The sequence below is a fragment of the Piliocolobus tephrosceles genome, chromosome 2 (genome assembly GCF_002776525.5).
Source record: "Piliocolobus tephrosceles isolate RC106 chromosome 2, ASM277652v3, whole genome shotgun sequence".
NCBI lineage: Eukaryota > Metazoa > Chordata > Mammalia > Primates > Cercopithecidae > Piliocolobus > Piliocolobus tephrosceles.
The window spans coordinates 192,431,424-192,453,828 of NC_045435.1; the positions used below are offsets into that span (position 1 = coordinate 192,431,424).

The 22,405-nt window shown below is 42.9% G+C and overlaps 1 protein-coding gene across 1 annotated transcript in view; it reads left to right on the forward strand.

Moving 5' to 3' along the window:
* RNF168 (ring finger protein 168) overlaps positions 1 to 22,405 on the forward strand; it is a 34,242-nt gene that overhangs the window by 8,002 nt on the left and 3,835 nt on the right. Inside the window, exons 2-5 of the mRNA XM_023214819.2 lie at positions 7,931 to 8,007; positions 8,721 to 8,900; positions 12,940 to 13,061; positions 22,218 to 22,299. Of these exons, the coding sequence (XP_023070587.2) occupies positions 7,931 to 8,007; positions 8,721 to 8,900; positions 12,940 to 13,061; positions 22,218 to 22,299 (461 nt within the window). The remainder of the gene's footprint in view (positions 1 to 7,930; positions 8,008 to 8,720; positions 8,901 to 12,939; positions 13,062 to 22,217; positions 22,300 to 22,405) is intronic.

The following is a 22,405-nucleotide window of genomic DNA, read 5'->3' on the forward strand; positions in this document are numbered from 1 at the left end:
TGCAGTGGCCGGATCTCAGCTCACTGCAAGCTCCGCCTCCCGGGTTCACGCCATTCTCCTGCCTCAGCCTCCCGGGTAGCTGGGACTACAGGCGCCCGCCACCTCGCCCGCCTAGTTTTTTGTAGTTTTTAGTAGAGACGGGGTTTCACGGTGTTAGCCAGGATGGTCTCGATCTCCTGACCTCGTGATCCGCCTGTCTCGGCCTCCCAAAGTGCTGGGATTACAGGCTTGAGCCACCGCGCCTGGCCAAAATTAACTTTGTTAACACGTAACACATAAAGTGAATCTAGTCATTTACTTTATGTATTCTTAATTTATAGAAGGAAAGTTGTAAGAAAGCACATATATGAAATAGCTTTAAAAAATGAAGTACTTGAAAGTGAATTAGTGTGATGGAGACAGGTGTGTTTTACATTTGGCTTTCTCAAAAAAGAATCCTATAGTAGGGAAGAATCAGCCTTAGAATGTCTAAATTTCCTTTCTGTTTGCGACTATCGTAAAAATTGATCCAGGCAAGAATCACAAATGGATGCCAAAACCCCTCCTTGAAAATTTGATGGAGAACTGAAGACTCATATAGTCTGAAAATATCACCTTACAGATTGCTTATTAATTACAAAGGGTAAAGGATATAGTTGAGAAGCCTGTTGTCACGGTAACGGAGTGATCACTGTTAACATTATCCATGGAACAGACAAACACTGTGGCCTCCTGATAGGATGAGTGTAAGGCATAACCTGAATCTAATTGTGAGAAGACAAAAATCCAAGTTGAAATTCTATAAAACGTAGTTGTTAGTACCTCAAAAATGTCAATGTCATGGAGGCGAAGCCTTAGGAATCGTTCTAGTTTAAAGGGAGTTTAAAAGAGAATGACAGCTGGCCGGGCGCGGTGGCTCAAACCTGTAGTCCCAGCACTTTGGGAGGCCGAGACAGGCGGATCACGAGGTCAGGAGATCGAGACCATCCTGGCTAACACGGTGAAACCCCGTCTCTACTAAAAAAAAAATACAAAAATCTAGCCGGGCGAGGTGGCGGCGCCTGTAGTCCCAGCTACTCAGGAGGCTGAGGCAGGAGAATGGCGGGAACCCGGGAGGCGGAGCTTGCAGTGAGCTGAGATCCGGCCACTGCACTCCAGCCTGGGTGACAGAGCGAGACTCCGTCTCAACAAAAAAAAAAAAAAAAAAGAGAATGACAGCTAAATGCAGTGCATGACCCTGGATTAGAACATGGATTAGGACAAAGATTGCTGTTAAAGACATTATGGGGATAGTGGGTGAAATTTTTATCATTGATATGATAGGTAATATATCATTGTTAATTTTGTTGAACTTGATCATTGTATATCAAGATCAGGAGATAAGGACAGCATCTCTTATGAGGTGTACACTTAAGGATTTGGTGAAGGGTTATGATCATGCAACTTTCAGATGGTTCAGAAAATACACACGAAAGACAATGTGGCAATTTAAAAACTTAATGAATCTAAATGCAGGTTAAATGGGGGTTTATCATACTATTTTTGCAATTTCTGTAGATTTGAAAATTTTCCAAATAAATGTTGAGGCAGAAAGTGCAAATTTATTTTATGTTATTTTATTTTCGAGACGGTCTCACTCAGTCGCCTAGGCTGGAATGCTGAGGAGTGAACTCGGCTCACTGTACCCTCCACCTCCTGGGCTCAAGCCATCCTCCCACCTCAGCCTCCTGAGTAGCAGGGATCACAGTCACACACCAGGCTAATTTTTTAAGTTTTTTGTAGAGATAGGGTCTCACTATATTACCCAGGCTGGTCTTGAACTCCTGAGCTCAGGAGTTCATCCTGCAGGAGTTTCACCACGTTGGCCAGGCTGGTCTCGAACTCTTGCCCTCAGATGATCCACCCGCTTTGACCTCCCAAACTGCTGGGATTACAGGCGTGAGCCATCGTACCCGCCCTCCGTATATTTATTCTGTGTAGAGACGGGGCGTAGAGGCGGGCGGATCATCTGAGGTCAAGAGTTCAAGACCAGCCTGGCCAGTGTGGTGAAACTCCTGCAGGAGTTCATACTCCTGCCTCATCCTTGCAAAATGCTGGGATCACAGGCGTGAGTCAGCACTTTGCCCCTGATTGCCATTTATAGCCACACTACTTGGTGATGATCCAGCCACACTGGTGTACATACTGCTTCACAAATCATATGCTTATTTTCCAGAGCAATTTTGGGCTTTTTAGTTTTTAACTATCTCATGTTTTGCACCCTGTGCCCAGCCCAGGAATGCAGATTTAACTGGGAGAAGGGAACTGCCATTTACGTGGTGCTACAAGCAGTCTAGTTCAGTGATGGGAGGACAGTTTTATGAACAGCTCAACTGTTCAAGTTAAGGTTTATTATCTATTTATTTTTATTTTTCATCCAGTATTATACATGCGGGTCTTTAACTAACTTGGATTTTTCCTTCAAAATAAAATAAAAAGCATGGGGATGTATTTCCTGAAATGAGTCCCGGCTGCCTCGGAAGAACACGTGCTGTGAAGAAGCAAAATATCGAGTGTAGTAGGAACGTTTAACTGAAGTGGGTTTCAACAGAAATTTTAGAGTTAACCAGAACTGAAGAGTGTCGAGAGTTGTTTCCAACAGATGGCAGAAATTGTATAGTCACTTTCTATAAAACTAAGATATTCAAATTCCTCATAAAATTAGAATTAAGAAATAGCAAGCAGGCCAGTTGCAGGGGCTCACACCTGTAATCTCGGTACTTTGGGAGTTCGAGGCAGGCAAATCGCTTGAGCCTGGGAGTTTGAGACCAGCCTGGCCAATAGGGCAAAACCCCTCTCTACAAAAAGTAAAAAAAAAAAAAAAAAAAGCTGGGTGTGGTGGCGGGCGCCTGTAGTCTCAGCTACATGGGAGGCTCAGGCAGTAGCATTGTTCGAGTCTGGGAGGTGGACGCTGCAAAGAGCTGAGATTGCGCCACTGCACTCCTGCCTGGGTGACAGAGTGAGACTGTTGTCTCAAAAAAAAAAAAAAAAAGACCAGGTGCGGTGGCTCACGCTTGTAATCCCAGCACTTTGGGAGGCCGAGGTGGGCAGATCACGAGGTCAAGAGATCGAGACCATCCTGGCTAACACAGTGAAACCCGTCTACTAAAAATACAAAAAACTAGCCGGGCGAGGTGGCGGACGCCTGTAGTCCCAGCTACGCCGGAGGCTGAGGCAGGAGAATGGCGTGAACCAGGGAGGCGGAGCTTGCAGGGAGCCGAGATTGTGTCACTACACTCCAGCCTGGGCGACACGTCACAAAAAAAAAAAAAAAAAGCAAATAGCAAATGCAAGACCAGGCGCGGTGGCTCATGCCTGTAATCCCAGCACTTTGGAAAGCAGGTGGATCACCTGAGGTCAGGAGTTCGAGACCAGCCTGGCCAACATGGTAAAACCCCGTCTCTACCAAAAATACAAAAAATTAGCCAGGTGTGGTAGGACAGGCCTGTAATCCCAGCTACTCGGGAGGCTGAGGTGGGGGAATTGCTTGAACCTGGGAGGTGGAGGTTGCAGTTACCTGAGATCACGCCATTGCACTCCAGCCTGGGCAACAAGAGCAAAACTCTGTCGACAAAGAAATCGCAAATGGACTGGCTGCAGTGGCTCACACCTGTTTTGCCACGGCGCTTCAGGAGGCCAGGGCAGGAGAATTGCTTCAGCCCAGGAGTTGGAGGCTGCAGTGGGCTATGCACCACTACGCCCGGCTAATTTTTGTATTTTTAGTAGAGATAGGTTTATTTGCCTTGTTGGCCAGACTGCTTTTGAACTCCTGACCTCAAGTGATCCACCTGCCTCCACTTCCCAAAGTGTTGAGATAAGAGGTGTAAGCCATGGCACCTGGCTCGGGCTTTTTGTTTTTTTTAACTATCTCTTTATCAGTAGCTGTGTCAGTACCACACATGTTTAGTTTAATTCTGCTTAATGATATGCTTTGATTTCTAATATAATACATCTGACTTCATTATTGTTTTCCTAAATTACTACTTAAAAAAATTTTTTTTGAACAAAGATGGGGTCTTGCTGTGTTGACTAGGCTGGTCTTGATATCCTGAGCTCAAGTGTTCCTCCTGCCTCAGCCTTCCAAAGTGCTGGAATTACAGGCATGAGCCACTGTGCCCACCAGCCTTTTAGCTACTATTTTATTGTATCTAATGTGTAAAGTGATTTACTTTTTTTCCGGTTTTATTGTAAAAGATACATAACATAAAATCTGCCATGTTAACCATTTTAAATGTACACTTGCGTGACATGAAGTACATTCATGTTTTTGTGCAGCTGTCACCACCATTCATCTCTGAACTTTCTCATCTTCCACACTTGAAACTGCCCATTAAACAATAATTCCCCATTCACCCCTCCCCCAGCCGCAGGCAGCCTCCATTCTTTCTGCCTCTGCGGGTTTAATTACTCCAGGTATCTCGTGCGAGGGGAACCACACAGTATTTGTCCTTTGGTGTCTGGCTGTCTGGCACAGCATAGTGTCTCAAAGTTCCATCGTGTTCTAGCACGTGTCGATCCTGTTTCCTTTTTTGGCCGAATACTCCATTGTGTGTGTATATATCTTAATGGATGACTATTATAAAAACCAAGTGTTGGCCGTTTTATGAAGCGGGATCTCTGTAGTTAGGATTCGTGTTTCTCTAATGACGATCGATGTTGAACATCTTTTCATGTGCTTTTTGGTCATCTGTATATAATCTTTGGAGAAATGTCTATGTAAGTCCTTTGCACCCGTCTTTTTTTTTTTTGTAAAGAGCAGGTCTTGCTGTGTTGCCCAGGCTGGAGAGTACCGGCACAATCACAGCTCACTGCAGCCTCAAACTCCTGGGCTCAAGTGACTCTCCCACCTTGGCTTTGCAAGGTGCTGGGCTGATAGGCATAAGCCACCACACCTGGCTTTTTGCCCCCACAGCACCCCTGCCTTTTATTTATTTATTGAATTTTTGAGACTGGGTCTTGCTTTGTTGCCCCAGGCTGGAGTGCAGTGGCACAGTCACAATTCACTGCGACCTCCGCCTCCCAGGTTCAAGCAATTCTTCTGTCTCAGCCTCCCGAGTAGTCGGGATTACAGGCGCCGCCACCACTCCTGGCTAATTTTGTACTTTTTGGTAGAGACAGGGTTTCACCATGTTGGTCAGGCTGGTCTCTAACTCCTGACCTCAAGTGATCCACCTGACTTGGCCTCCCAAAGTGCCATGATTACAGACATGAGCCACTGTGCCCGGTCTACCGTCAGTTGTTTTATTTGGGTGTTTTTTTTTTTTTTTTGGAGATGGAATCTCCCTCTGTCATCCAGGCTGGAGTGCAGTGGCACAATCTCGGCTCACTGCAACCTCCACCTCCCAGGTTCAAGCGATTTTTCGGCCTCAGCCTCCCGAGTAGCTGAGACTACAGGTGCGTGCCACCACAACTGGCTAATTTTTGTGTTCTTAGTAGAGACGCGGTTTTACCATATTGGCCAAGCAGGTCTCGAACTCCTGACCTCGTGATCCGCCTGCCTCAACCTTCAGCCTTCCAAAGTGCTGGGATTACAGGCGTGAGGCACCGCTCCCAGCTTACCTTAATTTTTTAATGAAAATAGTGTGACTCTGCAGTTTCCCTGAAAAAAGTCTCAGACACCTCCAGAGTTTCATAGATTCTACTTTGAGGATTGCTGATCTAGGTCTCAGTTTAAGCCAGCTGAGTATCCTGCTTTTTAAGGAGCCTTATATATGTCTTTCCTGTATATACCATTGTATTGTCTTGAATAGATCTTCCTTAGTGACCAAAATAAATGAGAATTCAGCATACTGCATCCCTAGTTGTTTTGGAGTCACATCACTGTTTTTTAGTTTCTCTATTGCAGGCTTTTCAAACTGCTGGCCTGCAGGCCGTAAGAATCCTGTGTGTATGTTTTTTTGTGGTCCATCCAATGCCAATATTTAAGTTGGAAGATTTCTTATTAACATTTGGATTGCTGGATTTTCTTTTTTTTTTTTTCTTTTTACTTGGATACATTTATGGGGTGCAAGGGTAATTTTGTTACATGTATAGGTTGCATAGTGGGGAAGTCAGGGCTTTTTAGGGTGTCTACTACACAGATAATGTACATTGTACCCATTAAGTCATCTCTCAACATCCACCCCTGCTGTCTCTGGATTTTCTTGAGAAAGCAAAAGTATGGCACAGACAGGCCTGAGTTTCCTGCCGGTCGTAGTCAGCTGGAGTTGCATAACAAATGCCCCTTGAAACAGGCAGATGGGTTCTCTTTTTTGGGTGTTCCCGTTTTACACTTTATAAAACAGTGTCTTGTTTTATAGAATGACATTCTTGTCAGATTTGCTGAGGATACGTACACGCATTTAGGTTATTTTCTGACCCGGAATTATCTTTCAACTCCAGGGCAATGATTTTTTCTCTTTGTATAGCTTACTGTTTCTCTAGTCCTGCAGATGTATTTCACTGCAGATGTATTTCAAATGTCCGATGATCCTTGGGTTAGCTTTTAGGCTTGAGAATGAGGCCCAGGACAAAAGCTCTGTGTACACAGAAGGGTATTGGTGATGGGCAGATGTTGAGTTCCAGCCAATGGAAACCTGGCCTTTGTGCTTTGCCATCCCTAAGTGCCCAATTGCAGAGGACTTTGCTCTGGGTCACCACCTCTTACATTAGCTGCTCTGGCTATCTCTAGATCTGTTTCTTTAAAGAAATATGCGTGTGTGCACCTGCACCCATATTCAGGGAGAAATGCCAGTAAGTCAAGGATTCTGATTTAACGGCTTATAAACCCCGAGTTCTGTTTTTGGTCCCCTCTTCCTCACTCTGGACTCTATTGAGCCCTCTCTGTAGGCAAATAGGAGGCGATTCCCTTCCAGTTCTACCTCAGCTGTAGTCTTCCCTTCCAAGGATTTCTTTTCCTTCATTTCTGCTGTATCAATTATCTCTATTTCGTTGCCTTCCCATTTTCTAGAAATTTGTTATTTTAAGTAGGGCCGGGCACGGTGGCTCACGCCTGTAGTCCCAGCACTTTGGGAGGCGGAGGTGAGCAGATTGCCTGAGGTTAGGAGTTCGAAACCAGCCTGGCCAACGTGGCAAAAACCAGTCTGTATTAAAAATACAAAAATTAGCTGGGCATGGTGGGGCATGCCTGTAATCCCAGCTACTCAGGAGGCTGAGGCACCAGAATTGTTTGAACCCGGGAGGCAGAGGTTGCAGTGAGCTGAGATTTTAACACTGCACAGCCTGGGCGACAGAGCAAGACTCTGTCTCCAAAAAAAAAATTTTTTTTAATTGGTTAACTTCCTCTGCTAATCTCTGCTGTTGTAGGATTACAGTTTTTAAAAATTTCTTTACTGTCATTTTAATGGAGTTTAGAGGAAGGGTTAAGTATATGCATTCATGTGCCATTTCAAACCCAAAACCCTAAACCTCCAACCTTATAAAATGGAATTCCAGGCCAGGCGCAGTGGCTCACGCCCGTAGTCACAACACTTTGGGAGGCCGAGGTGGGTGGATCACTTGAGGTCAGGAGTTCAAGACCAGCCTGGCCAACATGGTGAAACTCCGTCTCTACCAAAAATACAAAAAATTAGCCAGGTGTGGTGGCGCATGCCTATAACCCCAGCTACTCAGGAGGAGGCTGAGGCAGGAGAATCGCTTGAATCTGGGAGATGGAGATTGCAGTGAGCTGAGATTGCGCCACTGCACTCCAGCCTGGGCAACAGAGCAAGGCTCTGTCTCAAAAAAAATAAGTAAATCTAGAAAAAAAATAATAAATTTTAAAAATGGAATTCCAAAAGGAAATATTGCTGTAGTTGTTAATAGTTGTATATTTTAATTTTTCATTTTAATATTTGTAAGTTTTAATGGAAGACCAAAGTTACCATAAAATTGTGTTGTCTGTAATGTTATTTTATTTTTTGATATGAAATAGCTGATGACTGTCAGCCAGTTCGTCTGTTAAGTAAACCTGGGGAATTGAGAAGAGAATATGAAGAGGAAATAAGTAAGGTAGGTGCTAAATATTCTTTTTTTTGGAATATTTCTCTGCTGTGTTTTTAGTTTCAGATTTTAATTTAGTTTTGTGTGCTTATATAACTAGTATATCTTGAAATATGGGTAATTTTAATATATTTTATAAGGGCTTTGTTTTTTGCCATAATTTACTTCTACATGATTAATGCTCTTATGTGATAGTGTTCCCTAAGCATTTACATATGAAGGAAATTTTTTAACTCTTTTTTTTCCTAATTTAATCCATACCAGGACATTTTTTAATTTCCCTAAAGTTTTGAGCTTAAAGAAAAAGGGTGGTAGATTATGGGTTTAGATGAGGAAAGGTTAAAGGGCTAACTGTGAAGTTCCTAAATAGGAAAAGTGCCTAAAAAGCAGTGATGACAGGGAAGCATTATGTTTTAATTACATGTAAAGTTTTACATAAATAGAGCTTTTTCTCTTTTTTTGTTAGTCTTCAAAATTTTGTGTGTAATTCTCACTTGTAATACATCTCAGGCTGGGTGTGGAGGCGCACACCTGTAATTTCAGTGCTTTGGGAGGCTGAGATGGGACAGCTATCTTGCAGGAATCTACTCCAGATTCGTACTTCATTTGAGATCTTTTAAATCTCTGCCAATTTGTTCCTTTTCTACTTTTTCTTATTATGAAATATTGCAAGTATACCAGAGTGTTCAGAAAAGGATTGCTCTTTATTAATCACTTTTAAGGTGGAGGCAGAGCGACGGGCCAGCGAGGAAGAAGAGAACAAAGCCAGTGAAGAATACATACAGAGACTGTTGGCAGAGGAGGAAGAAGAGGAAAAAAGAGAGGCAGAAAAAAGGCGAAGAGCGATGGAAGAACAACTGAGAAGTGATGAAGAACTGGCAAGAAAGCTAAGCATTGATATTGTAAGTTGTAGGAGAGAACGTTGAGGTATGGTCATCCCTTGGCATCCACTGCAGAACCCACTCATAGGAAGAATCAGCTCCTTGTATTTCCAGGTCTGCATCCCACAAAGACCGTCTTTTCCACCCCAGGCTGGTTGAATTTGAGTGTTTGGAGCCTGCTGATACAGAAAGCTAACTATTAACATTCCTATTGCTTTGACTGTGGTTTTCAAAGAACAGAAGAGATGGCGTTGCCATAATTAGAAGCTATTGATGACATTTTTGCTTTACTTAAAGTAAAATTGTTTCGCATATTGTTACATATTTGCTCTAATCCAGGTTTTTGGGGTTTTTGGTTTTCTGAGACAGGTCTTACTCGGTCACGCAGGTTGGAGTGCAGTGGCATAATCACGACTCACTGCAGCCTCGACCACCGGGCTCCAGTGATCCTTCCAGCATCCCGAGTAACTGGGACTACAGGCTTGTACCACCATGCCTAGCTAATTTTTTATGGAGACACGGTTTTGCCATGTTTCCCAAACCGATGTCAAGCTCCTGGGCTCAAGCCATTCACCTGCCTTGGCCTCCCAAAATGCTGGGTTTATGGCGTGAGTCACTGCAGATTGTTTAAAAACTTTTTTATATGCAGGAAAGCTATTCAGTGAAGAATGAAAGCCTCCTTTTAAACCTTCTTTCACCTCCCCACTCCCGTTCCTTTTCCATTTATATCAGTCTCTTTCCCCAAAGGTAACCACTGTTAACAGTTTCTTACAACTTTTTTCTTGCCAGGGTGCAATGGCTCAGGCCTATAATCCCAGTACTTTGGGAAGCTGAGGTGAGAGGATCGCTGAAGCCCAGGAGTTTGAGACCAGCCTGGGCAACAAAGTGAGACCCTGTTTCTACAGAAAAATTAAATAATTAGCTGAGTGTGGTGACACCTGCCTGTAGCTCCACCTACTGGGAGGGGCTGAGGCAGGAGGATCCCTTGAGCCCAGGAGTTTGAGGTTACAGTGAGCTGATCTTGCCACTGCACTTCAACCTGGAAGAACGTCTCAAAAAAAAAAAAAGCTTTTTTTATTTGTTCACCTAAAAAGGATTATATAAAAAGCAATCACACTGTTTTGCTGCTTGCATTTTTTCCACTTGATACATCTTAGAGATTTTTCATATTACTACATGTAGTCAATCTAATTCTTTTAAAGAGTAGAACAATAAGGGCTGGGCGCTGTGGCTCAAGCCTGTAATCCCAGCACTTTGGGAGGCTGAGACGGGTGGATCACGAGGTCAGGAGATCGAGACCATCCTGGCGAACACGGTGAAACCCCGTCTCTACTAAAAATACAAAAAACTAGCCGGGCGAGGTGGCGGGCGCCTGTAGTCCCAGCTACTCAGGAGGCTGAGGCAGGAGAATGGTGGGAACCCGGGAGGCGGAGCTTGCAGTGAGCTGAGATCCGGCCACTGCACTCCAGCCTGGGTGACAGAGCGAGACTCCGTCTCAAAAAAAAAAAAAAAAAAGTAGAACAATATTCCATTTTATGGATGTAAATCACATTTTGAAAGTAAAGCACATTAAATTTTTAGATAATGTATTACACTTGGATGTTATGCTTCCTGTAGTTAAATTGCTGCCTGTAAAACAATGAATTAAAGGGTGTGTGATAAAACACATACTTTAAGATCAGAGGGTGCAGTGGAGCCTAGTGGTTTGAACAAGCCTGGTAGAGTAACCTGGGAGTGCGGTTGACATACGAACTCTCCTATTTACTCCAAATCTATGAAATCAGGGTCTCTAGGGATGGGACCTAGGGAATTCTATCTTCAGAGGCATCTAGGGAATCGTGAAACATTCATGTTTGAGAGCCTCTGAAAACAATTCCTCAGCTTTCAAATAACAGATATCTTAACATACACTTACCATCGAATCATGGGAAATACAATAGGACTATTGTCTATTGTATTTATTCTATTGTTTTTTGAGACAGGTCTTACTCTGGGAAATACAGTACAATAGAATAAAATATGTGTTTTATATATACATATATTTATATATACACATATACGTATGTTTATATATACACATATATTTACACATATATTAATTTATGTGTATATATACATATATATTTATATATACACACACACTCTCTCTCTCTCACCAAAATGAGTATACTCAGAATTGGGAATTTTTTTCTTTTTTGAGAGGCATACCATTCATAATAATATACCCAAATTTTGGGTTGTATGCACTTTTTTATGTGTCTTTTGAGTAGAATCACTTTAGAAAGATACACAATCAGGAAACTAAATAAAAGTCATTGACCAATGGAATAATAATTGGAATAGGGAAGAGATATATCTAGTTTTCCCATGGTATTATAAGAGTAGATTTATTGATATTGTAGAATAATTTTTTAACTTATTTTTTATGAGTACATTTATTGATATTGTAGAATAATTTCTTTTTAACTAATTTTTTTTGAGACAGCCTCTCACTCTGTCACCCAGGCTGGAGTGCAGTGGTGCAGCCTCAGCTCCTGGTTCAAGTAATTCTCCTGCCTCAGCCTCCCGAGTATCTGGGATTACAGGCACCACCATACCCTGTTAATTTTTGTATTTTTAGTGGAGATGGGGTTTCGCCATGTTGGCCAGGCTGGTCTTGAACTCCTGGCCTCGTGTGATCCACCCACTTCGGCCTCCCAAAGTGTTGGGATTACAGGCGTGAACCACCATGCCCAGCCTAGAATAATTTTCTATTTATTTATGAAAGTTTGGTGGTTTAAGGCCAAATATTCATTATCACCATATATGAACTTTTCCATTAGGGTAGTAAGAAACTTATGAGACTGGTACAGCAAGTAAATATTTATGATTTTTATTGATATGCCCTTAAAGTCCAGAACTAAAATATTATTACATAGAACTCTTCTTTCAGGTATATCCACAGCTTTTTGAATATGTCCATATAGATAAAAATAATTATGTAAAAATATTTATTAAAAAAATCAACAGGCTGGGCGCAGTGGCTCAGACCTACAATCCCAACACTTTGGAAGGCTGAGGTGGGGGAATCACTTGCTTCCAGTAGTTGAAGACCAGCCTGGGCAAAAATAGTGAGTCTTCATCTCTACAAAACATTTTTTAAAAAGTAGCTGGGCATGGTGGCATATGCCTGCGTCCCAGCTACTCGAGAAGCTAAGATGGGAGGATTGTCTGAGCCCAGGAGGTTGAGGCTGCAGTGAGCTATGATCACTCCACTGCACTCCAGCCTGGATAACAGAGTAAGATTGTCTCAAAACAAAACAAAAAAACCCACCTAGCCAAGCATGGTGGCTCATGCCTGTAGTCCTAGTTACATGGGAGGTGAAGGCAGGAGGATCACTTGAACATGGGAGGTCAAGGTTGCAAGGAGCCGTGATTGCTGCACTGCACTCTAGCCTCGGCAGCAGAGTGAGACCTTGTCTTTAAAAAAAAAAAAAAAAAAGGCTGGGCATGGTGGCTCACCCCTGTAATCCTAGCACTTTAGGAGGCCGAGGCGGGCGGATCACAAGGTCAGGAGATCGAGACCATCCTGGCTAACACGGTGAAACCCTGTCTCTACTAAAAAAAATACAAAAAATCAGCCAGGCGAGGTGGCGGGCGCCTGTAGTCCCAGCTACTCGGGAGGCTGAGGCAGGAGAATGGTGTGAACCCGGGAGGCGGAGCTTGCAGTGAGCCGACATCGTGCCACTGTACTCCAGCCTGGGTGACAGAGCGAGACTCTGTCTCAAAAAAGAAAAGAAAGAAAAATCAACATGAATTATCAGCTGATGAGATTAGTATTATGCCTTATTTTGTGCTTGATGATGTATAGTAAAAATGTAATTAATTTAGACCAACTTGGATGAACATAGTTTATTCTGAGTTGTGCATGGCCAATATTCTTCAAGGGATGTATAGAATTTAAATGTAACTATAATTTCTGAAAAATGCTGTTTGAATTTCTGAATTAGTCAAATTAATAGCTTATTTTATCATAAAGTTCTCTCTCATAATGTCTGTTACGCTTTTTCTATTGTTGAAGAACAATTTCTGTGAGGGAAGTATCTCGGCTTCTCCCTTGAATTCCAGAAAATCTGATCCAGTTACACCCAAGTCTGAAAAGAGAAGTAAGAACAAACAAAGAAACCCTGGAAATATTCAGAAGTAAGTGAGCGTGGCTATGAATTATTTATTGACCTCCTACTGTATGCCAGCATTTTCTGTTCGTATAGACTACTGATTCTCAAAGTTTGGTCCATGGACTTTGTATGAAAATAGTCTGAGGTTGAGGTAAAGTGAAAAGGAGAGAGCTACTCGCACAGCTTCCCCTTGGCTAGCATGAAGAGAGAGGTGAAATGTGGCAGGCTTTTCACTCAGCCAGTTATTGTGCAGATTTATCCTTTATCTTACTGGCTCAGGATTCCCACTTTTCTCAAAGTGAAGCATCGATTCCTCTTCCTCTTGGTTTAAATTCAGATGAATAAAACTGGTCCCAGATAGGCTTATCTTCATTGAAGGAGTTTACTGTTTGTCTTCGTATTTCTTCTCTGTTACACCGAATGCAGGAGTCAGTAGTCCCAGGTGGCGAGACTGAGCTTCACCACAGCACCCTCCAGGCTCAGGTACTGGGTGGAGTTGGTGGCTTTATGTGAACATCAGCTTTCCCGTGTGATTCATAGTTGGAAAAGTTTAAAAACCACAATGTAGACTTGAAAAATACGTAAGGACTTCTGGTTTAACTGAGGAAATGTGTGCAGTAACTCACCTCCTTCCAAGATTTGTTGGAATTTTGGATTTGGGGTGGGAGGAAGCTTAGGAGAAGGGAATGTTAAATGAGGGAGGTACTATTAAAAAAAAAAAAAAAAAAAGATGTGACAATATCAGGGTTGCCAGTTCTCATGAGGTGCAAAGTAAAAATGAAGAGAAAACCTCTAAAATGCAGAGAGGTATTTCATATGGATACAATATTCTGCTTAAGGCTATATAACTCATGAATCTTGATGTATCTAAATATATACTTTGAAATACATAAAAATAAAAAATTACCAGAAATACAAGAAAAAACAGGATTTAAAAGCAAAAATTGAGAAACTGATGGATTAAAGTTGTAACAATATTAAAAACAGATAGAGTCTGTTTCCTAGAATATATGAAAATTCTTCTAACTCAACAACAGAAGACAAGTAATAACTGGACAAAGGGACTTGAGTAGACGTTTTTTCCATGATGTACAAATGGCCAATAAGTACACGAAGATACGTTTAACATCATTAGTTACTAGGGAAATGCATATCAAAACCACGGTGAGATAGCATTTCATACCCTTTAGAATGTCTGTAATCCACAAAAAGGGAAAAGAATAAGTGTGGACAAAGAGGTGGAGAAACTGGAATCCTTGCGCATTGCTTGGTAGGAATGTAAAGTGGTGTCTGGCTGCAGGAAACAGTTGGTGAGTCCTCAAAAAGTTAAACAGAATTAGCACATGACCCAGCAATTCCATTCCTAGGTATGTACCCCAAAGAACTGAAAAGCAAGTATTCAAACAAATGCTAGTACATGAATATTTGTGTCAATATTATTCAAATAACCAAAAGGTAGAACAACCCAAATGTCCATTAACAAATGCATGGGTAAACAAAATGTGGCGTTCCATTTTATGTGAATTCCACCGCAATTCAAAAGTTTAAAAATGAATAACAGGGCCGGGTGTGGTGGCTCACACCTGTAATCCCAGCACTTTGGGAGGCCAAGGTGGGCGGATCATGAGGTCAGGAGATTGAGACCATCCTGGCTAACATGGTGAAACCCCATCTCTACTAAAAGTACAAAACCATTAGCTGGGTGTGGTGGCGGCGCCTGTAGTCCCAGCTACTCGGGAGGCTGAGCCAGGAGAATGGCGTGAACCTGGGAGGCGGAGCTTGCAGTGAGCTGAGATTGTGCCACTGCACTCCAGCCTGGGAGACAGAGCGAGACTCTGTCTCAAAAAAAAAAAAAAAAATGAATAACAGGATTATATAATTTTAAAATTAAGAAAGATTTCTAAACAACTTGTTGATTGAAGAGTAAATTTTGTTGGAAATACAGAACTGAAAATATGCGTGAAAACTGGTATGTGGCTAAAGTGGTATTTAGAAGGCTTTACATGCCGTATCAGAAAAGAAGAAAGGGCAGCCAGGTGTTGTGGCACGTACCTGTAATCCCAGCTACTTGGGAGGCTGAGGCAGGAGGACTGCTTAAGCCCAGGGAGTTTGACTTTGGGACCAGCTTGGACAACATAGCAAGATCCTGTCTCTTGAAAAAGAAAAAAGCCGGGCACAGTGCCTCACGCCTATAATCCCAGAACTTTGGGAGGCTGAGGTCTGAGGTGGTAGGATTGCTTGACGCCAGGAGTTCAAGACAAGACTGGGCAACATAGTAAGACACCGTCTCTACACAAAATAAAAAAATTAACCAAACGCAGTGGCACATGCCTGTAACCCCAGCCACTTGGGAGGCTGAGGTGGGAGAATTGCTTGAGCCCAGGAGGTCGAAGCTGCAGTGAGCTAGGATCATGTCTCAAAAAAGAAAACAGTAGCTGAAAATGTGTTTAAAAAGACAATTCCAGGAATACATTGCTGGTTTAATGGTAGAAAATGAATCAATGCAAGTTATTCCATTAGCTGTATGAATATGAAATACATGAGATGATAATTCTTAACGAAGTGGTAATGGAAACTTTTTTTAACCTGTTGAAGGATATCTACCAAAATCTTCCATCACATATCATACTTAATAGTGGAACATGGAAATTATTTCTTCTTTTTTTTCTTTTTGAGACAGAGTCTTGCGTGCTCTGTCACCCAGGCTGGAGTGCAGTGGTGCGATCATGGCCCACTGCAACCTCAAACTCCTGGGTACAAGCGATCCTCCTGCCTGGGCCTCCCAAAGTGCCTGGATTGCAGGAGTGAGCCACCATGCCCGGCCATTCCCCTTTTAAGGTCAGGAAAACACAAAGGTGGCCTGCTACTCTCCACCTGTTTTCAGACTCATGTTGGAGATTTTAGTCTGCACAGTAACACAATAAAAGGAGATAAAACATAGGAGTCTGGAAAGGAGGGAAAAAGCAGCTATCATTCTTCAGAGGCAGTATATCTATGTAGAAAACCCAAAAAGTCAGAGGTGCATTTTTAGAATGAAGAGTTTAGCAAGGTTGCCAGATATAAAATCTATACAAAAAGTCAGTTGTAAAATGTAACTTTAAAAATACTCTGTCGGCCGGGCGCGGTGGCTCAAGCCTGTAATCCCAGCGCTTTGGGAGGCCGAGACGGGCGGATCACGAGGTCAGGAGATCGAGACCATCCTGGCTAACACGGTGAAACACCGTCTCTACTAAAAATTACAAAAAAACTAGCCAGGCGCGGTGGCGGGCACCTGTAGTCCCAGCTACTCGGAAGGCTAAGGCAGGAGAATGGCGTGAACCTGGGAGGCAGAGGTTGCAGTGAGCTGAGATCCGGCCACAGCACTCCAGCCTGGGTGACAGAGCGAGACTCCGTCTCAAAAAAAAAAATACTCTGTCAATAGTAGTATCAGAAAATAAAAGTACTTAGAAATAAATGTATTAAAATCTGAGCCAAGCATGATGGCTCATGCCTGTAATCCCAGCACTTCGGGAGACTGGGCGAGAGGATTGCTTGGGCCCAGGAGTTCAAGACGAACCTGGGCGGCATAGGGAGACCCCATCTCTTAAAAAATTTTTAAAAATTAACCAGGCATGATGACGCACCTGTTGTCCCAGCTACTCAGATGGCTGAGGCAGGAGATCACTTGAGCCTGGGAGGTTGTGGCTGTAGTGAGCTATGATATTACCACTGCACTCCAGCCTGGGCAACAGACAAGACCATGTCTCAAAAAACTAAAAATCTGTAAGACCCATGGAGAACATTGTACTATATTAAATATACAATATTCATGGGTTAGAAGATGATGCCTAATACTACAAAATGGTCACATCTCCTCAAACTGATCGATAGAACTAGTGCAATTCGAGTCAGAATTACAACTTTTCAAATTTTCCTTTTTTTTTGAGACAGAGTCTCACTCAGAATCATACAATGCTAATCAGTAAAGTGTTTAGAGATGCGAAAGTGTGGTAAATCTGTTTTAAAAAGTAAGATATAAGAAACTCAGGATAGTGTGAGGTGGGAGATGAGGAGGCCCCATAGGAGACTTTAGAACCAACGATTTCTTTTCCCTTCAACCATGTAATAAGCATATAGGCTTTCATGGTAATAGAAATGTTTAAATGTTTTAGAAGAACAACATGTTTTTTGCTTTGTTTTGTTTTGTTTTTAATGGACCACGGAGCAGCAAACACATATTTTAAAGTGCACCAGTCTTCAGCACCATAAGACAGTGTAAAAAAGAAAAAGTAAAACAATTTAAATTTAAAAAGACGGTGCACCAATCCTAAGTATACTTTCTGGTGAATTTTTGTGTGTGTATCAACCACTCTCCAGATGAAGACAGGGAATATTTACAAAGCTTTGCTTGTGCCCTTTCCAGTCAGTGTCCCTCTCCCCATCCGTGCTGTACTGTGATTCTTAACATACGTTGTATGACTGTTCTCTCATAAACTATTTGTTTTCATAAGGCAGACTTGGAAAGATCTTAAGACATTAGTGAAAAAAGCAAATCGTGGGCCGGGTGCAGTAGCTCACGCATGTAATCCTAGCACTTTGGGAGGCTGAGGCAGGAAGATCGTTTGAGGTCAGGAGTTCAAAACCAGCCTGGCCAACATGGTGAAACCCCGTCTCTACTAAAAATACAAAAAAATTAGCCAGGCGTGGTGGCAGCCACCTGTAATCCCAGCTACTGGGGAGGCTGAACCAGAATTGCTTGAACCCGGGAGGCGGAGGTTGCATGAGCCAAGGTCACACCACTGCACTCCATCCCGGGCGACAGAGCAAGCCTCCATCTCAAAAAAAAAGAGTGTGAGGCTGGGTGTGCTGGCTCATACCTGCAATCCCAGCACTTCAGGAGGCCAGGCAGGTGGATCACTTGAGCCCAGGAGTTTGAGACCAGCCTGGGCAACATGCAGAAACCCTGTCTCTACAAAAAATAACAAGAATTAGCCGGGTGTGGCATGCCTGTGGTCTCAGCTGTTTGGAAGGCTGAGGTGGCAGGATCACTTGAGCCTGGGAGGTCAAGGGTGCAGTGACTGTGATGGTGCTACTGTACTTCAGCCTTGGTGACAGAGCGAGACCCTGCCTTACGGGTGTGGTGGCTCACGCCTGTAATCCCAGCTCTTTGGGAGGTTGAGGTGGGTGGATCACCTGAGGTCAGGAGTTCAAGACCAGCCTGGCCAACATGGCGAAACCCCGTCTCTACTAAAAATACAAAAATTAGCCAGGCATGGTGGCAAGTGCCTGTAATTCCAGCTACTCAGGAGGCTAAGGCAGACAATTGCCTAAAACCCAGTGAACTGAGATTGCACCACTGCACTCCAGCCTGGGTAATAGAGTGAGACTGCGTCTCAAAAAAATAAATAAATAAAACAATGGCTAGGTGCGGTGGCTCATGCCTGTAATCCCAACACTTTGGGAAGCCTAGGTGGGTGGATCACCTGAGGTCAGGAGTTCGAGACCAGCCTGTCTCTACTAAAAATACAAAAATTCGCTGGTGGTACATTCCTATAATCCCAGCTACTTGGGAGGCTGAGACAGGAGAGTTGCTTAAACCCAGGAGGCACATGCTATTGTACTTCAGCCTGGGCGACAGAGCGAGACTGTGTCCCCCAAAAAATAAAATAAAAAAGATAGTGTGTATTTCATAGAAGTCATATTTTTTTAAGAATTGATTACATATGTTAAAAGGAAAACCTTAGACAAATTAACAGTTTAATTGAGCAAAGGACAGTTCACAAATTGGGCAGCCTCTCGAGCCACAGTAGGCTTAGAGAGACTCCAGTGGAGCCACATGTTGGAAGAAGATTTACGGACAGAAAAAGGAAAGTGATACACGGAAAGCAGAAGTGAGGTGCAGAAACAGCCAGAGTGGTGAGAGCTTGGTATTTGCCTAATTTGAACAGTTGGCCCCCTTTGGCCAAAACTTGCTGACTGGCACAAGAGTATGTTACAGGCTGTTTGCACCTCCATTTAGGCTGTAGTTCACTATGTACAGAGAAACCTTTGGGCTGAGCCTAAAATATGTAAGGAGGCAGCTTTAGGCGAAACTTAATATAAAACGTTAAAGGAAGCAAATGGAAATGGATCCCAAAAATTCAGATTCAAGGTAAAAAGAAAAAAAAAAAGTTCTTAAAACATGGGAAGGGAAAGGGCTGATTACATATATTTCCCATATTTCTGTTTTAAGAGACAGGGTCTCACTGTCACCCAGGCTGTAGTGGCAAGAAAATAGCTCACTGTAGCCTCAAACTCTTGGGCTCAAGCGATCCTCCCACCTCAGCTTCCGGAGTAGCTGTACTATAGGCACACACCATTATGCCCAGCTAATTTTTCTTTTTAATTTTTTGTAGAGATGGGTCTTGCTGTGTTGTCCAGTTTTCAGACTCCTGGCCTCAAACGATCCTCCCACCTCAGCCTTCCAAAGTGTTAGAATTACAGGCATGAACCACCACAGCCAGTTTCGCTTATTTTTTAGGATGAGCATGTATTCATACATTACTTGGTTATTATAAATAAGGAATATCCAAGAGAGTTAATGAATGTTCAGTGATTCTTTTGGATAAGTAACAACATTTTGTTCTTTGCTTATGAACTTCAAAACAGCAATTAGAACACTGATACTTTGGTACTAGTATACTTGGTAACTAGTGGTCCAGCATCAGCATTGGCAGAAGGAATCAATTCTTCTGCCTTGAGAAACTAAATGAGACTAAGCTTCCTTTCTTTTTTTTTTTTTTGAGACGGAGTCTTGCTCTGTCGCCCGAGCTGGAGTGCAGTGACCGGATCTCAGCTCACTGCAAGCTCCGCCTCCTGGGTTCCCGCCATTCTCCTGCCTCAGCCTCCGGAGTAGCTGGGACTACAGGCGCCCGCCACCTCGCCCGACTAGTTTTTTGCATTTTTAGTAGAGACAGGGTTTCACCATGTTAGCCAGGACGGTCTCGATCTCCTGACCTCGTGATCCGCCTGTCTCGGCCTCCCAAAGTACTGGGATTACAGGCTTGAGCCACCGTGCCCGGCCCTAAGCTTCCTTTCAACTGAAAATTTGGTTCTTGTTCTTCAAAGTTTACACAGTAAATACATAGATTGATATAACTAAATACATGGTTTAGGGTACTCTTGTTTGCCCGCAAGGAATATTCATTTATATGAATAATTGAGTTGAATAAATGAATGTTCTTTATATGAGATCTTTGTTTAGGTTTTATTGTTCCATATGCTACTTGTTGGTGCTTTTGACACCGTGTAACTTATGGATTTGTGTATTATTTATAGTCTTTTTTTTTTTTTTTTTGAGACTTTTTTTTGTATTTTTAGTAGAGACGGGGTTTCACCGTGTTAGCCAGGATGGTCTCGATCTCCTGACCTCGTGATCCACCCGTCTCGGCCTCCCAAAGTGCTGGAATTACAGGCTTGAGCCACCGCGCCTGGCCTATAGTCATTTTTTTTCTTTAATTCTGAAAGTAATAGCTAGCTGCTCTTTGAAAATCACCCAAAGTTACCACCAATTGGAGACAACCAACATTTTGGGAAATTTCTGCCATTTTTAAACATAGTTATGTGAGTGTTTTCATATTTTACAGTTTTTAAACTATACCTACCATCTTGTAGCCTGCCTTTTCTATTCCCCATTCCCCCTTCTTTTATAACATTTTCCATTATATTAAAAACTTAATGTTTTCAGTGGCAAACAGCTTATTATATTGAAGATTCTTAGAAATGTAAAGATATGACCAGGCATGGTGGCTCACGCCTCTAATCCCAGCACTTTGGGAGGCCGAGGTGGGCAGATCACCTGAGGTCAAGAGATCAAGACCATCCTGGCCTATGTGGTGAAACCCTGTCTCTACTAAAAATACAAAAATTAGCTGGGCATGGTGGCATATGCCTGTAGTCCCAGCTACTCAGGAGGCTGAGGCAGGAGAATCGCTTGAACCCGGGAGGCGGAGGTTGCAGTGAGCCGAGATCACACCACGACACTCCAGCCTAGCGACAGAATGAGACTCCTTCCCCACCCCCCAAAAAAAGAAAAAAGAAACGTAAAGATATGTGTTTCTGAGAAGAGAGTTGGCCAGGCACAGTGGCTCAAGCATGTTATCCCAGCACTTTGGGAGGCTGAAGCAGGCGGATCACCTGAGGTCAGGACTCTGAGACCAGCCTGGCCAACATGGTGAAACCCAGTCTCTACTAAAAATACAAAAATTAGCTGGGTGTGCTGGCACACGCCTGTAATCCCAGCTACCTGGGAGGCTGAGGCAGGAGAATCGCTTGAACCTGGGAGGCGGAGGTTGCAGTGAGCCAAGATTGCACCACTGCACTCCAGCCTGGGTGGCAGAGCGAGACTGCCTCTCAGAAAAAAAGAAAAGAAGAGAGTTGATATAAAAGTGTATATGATGACATCTGTATACCAGAATAGTAAGGAATTTAACTGTGGACTTTTGCCCAATAGTAGAGATTTAAAATGTGGTGAACAGCCACATTTCTGGCATAAAGAAGCAGCTATCACATCCTTTCTCGTGGCTTAAAGCATCATTTTCATTACTTTTGTGAAGACTATAGAGTCTTGCATTGTTTTGATGCTATCTGCCTTTTTCAGTTTTTTTCAAGAATTAAGAAATATTTATGCCAGACGCAGTGGCTCATGGCTGTAATCCCAGCACTTTGGGAGGCCGAGGCAGATGGATCACCTGAGGGTCAGGAGTTCGAGACCAGCCTGACCAGCGTGGTGAAACCCCGTCTCTACTGAAAATACAAAAATTAGCCAGCCATGGTGACGTGTGCCTCTAATGCCTGCTACTCAGGAGGCTGAGGCAGGAAAATCACTTAAACCCGGGAGGCGGAGGTTGCAGTGTGCTGAGATTGCGCCACTGCACTGCAGCCTGGGTGACAGAGGGAGACTCCATCTCAAAAAAAAAGAGAAAAGAAATATTTAGATTTGACTTTTACTTCCTCTTCTGTTTTTCACTAAAATATCAATACTCAGCCATTTAAGTTTTGTCCTGGCATTAGACCAAAATACCTGAAGCGTGGAAATGAAAAACACTCTGATAAATCAGTCAAGCAGCAAACCAGACAACCTTCAGTATAAATAGCCTTATTATGTTGGGTACCTACCATCTGTCTTTCAAAGCATTCAAACTTTGGTAAACTTTTCTTTCAGGTATTTGACACCTAAATCTCCGTGTGGGTCAGCCTCACACTCTGAAGCTGTACAAGAAGTCAGGGAAAACTCCATGTCTAAGGTATGTTGATACTGAAGATGTTCTGAGTTTTGCTAGTTTATTAATGCTGTAGATTACTGGTATCGATAGTTTTCTACCTTTTTTTTTTTTTTTTTTTTTTTTTTTT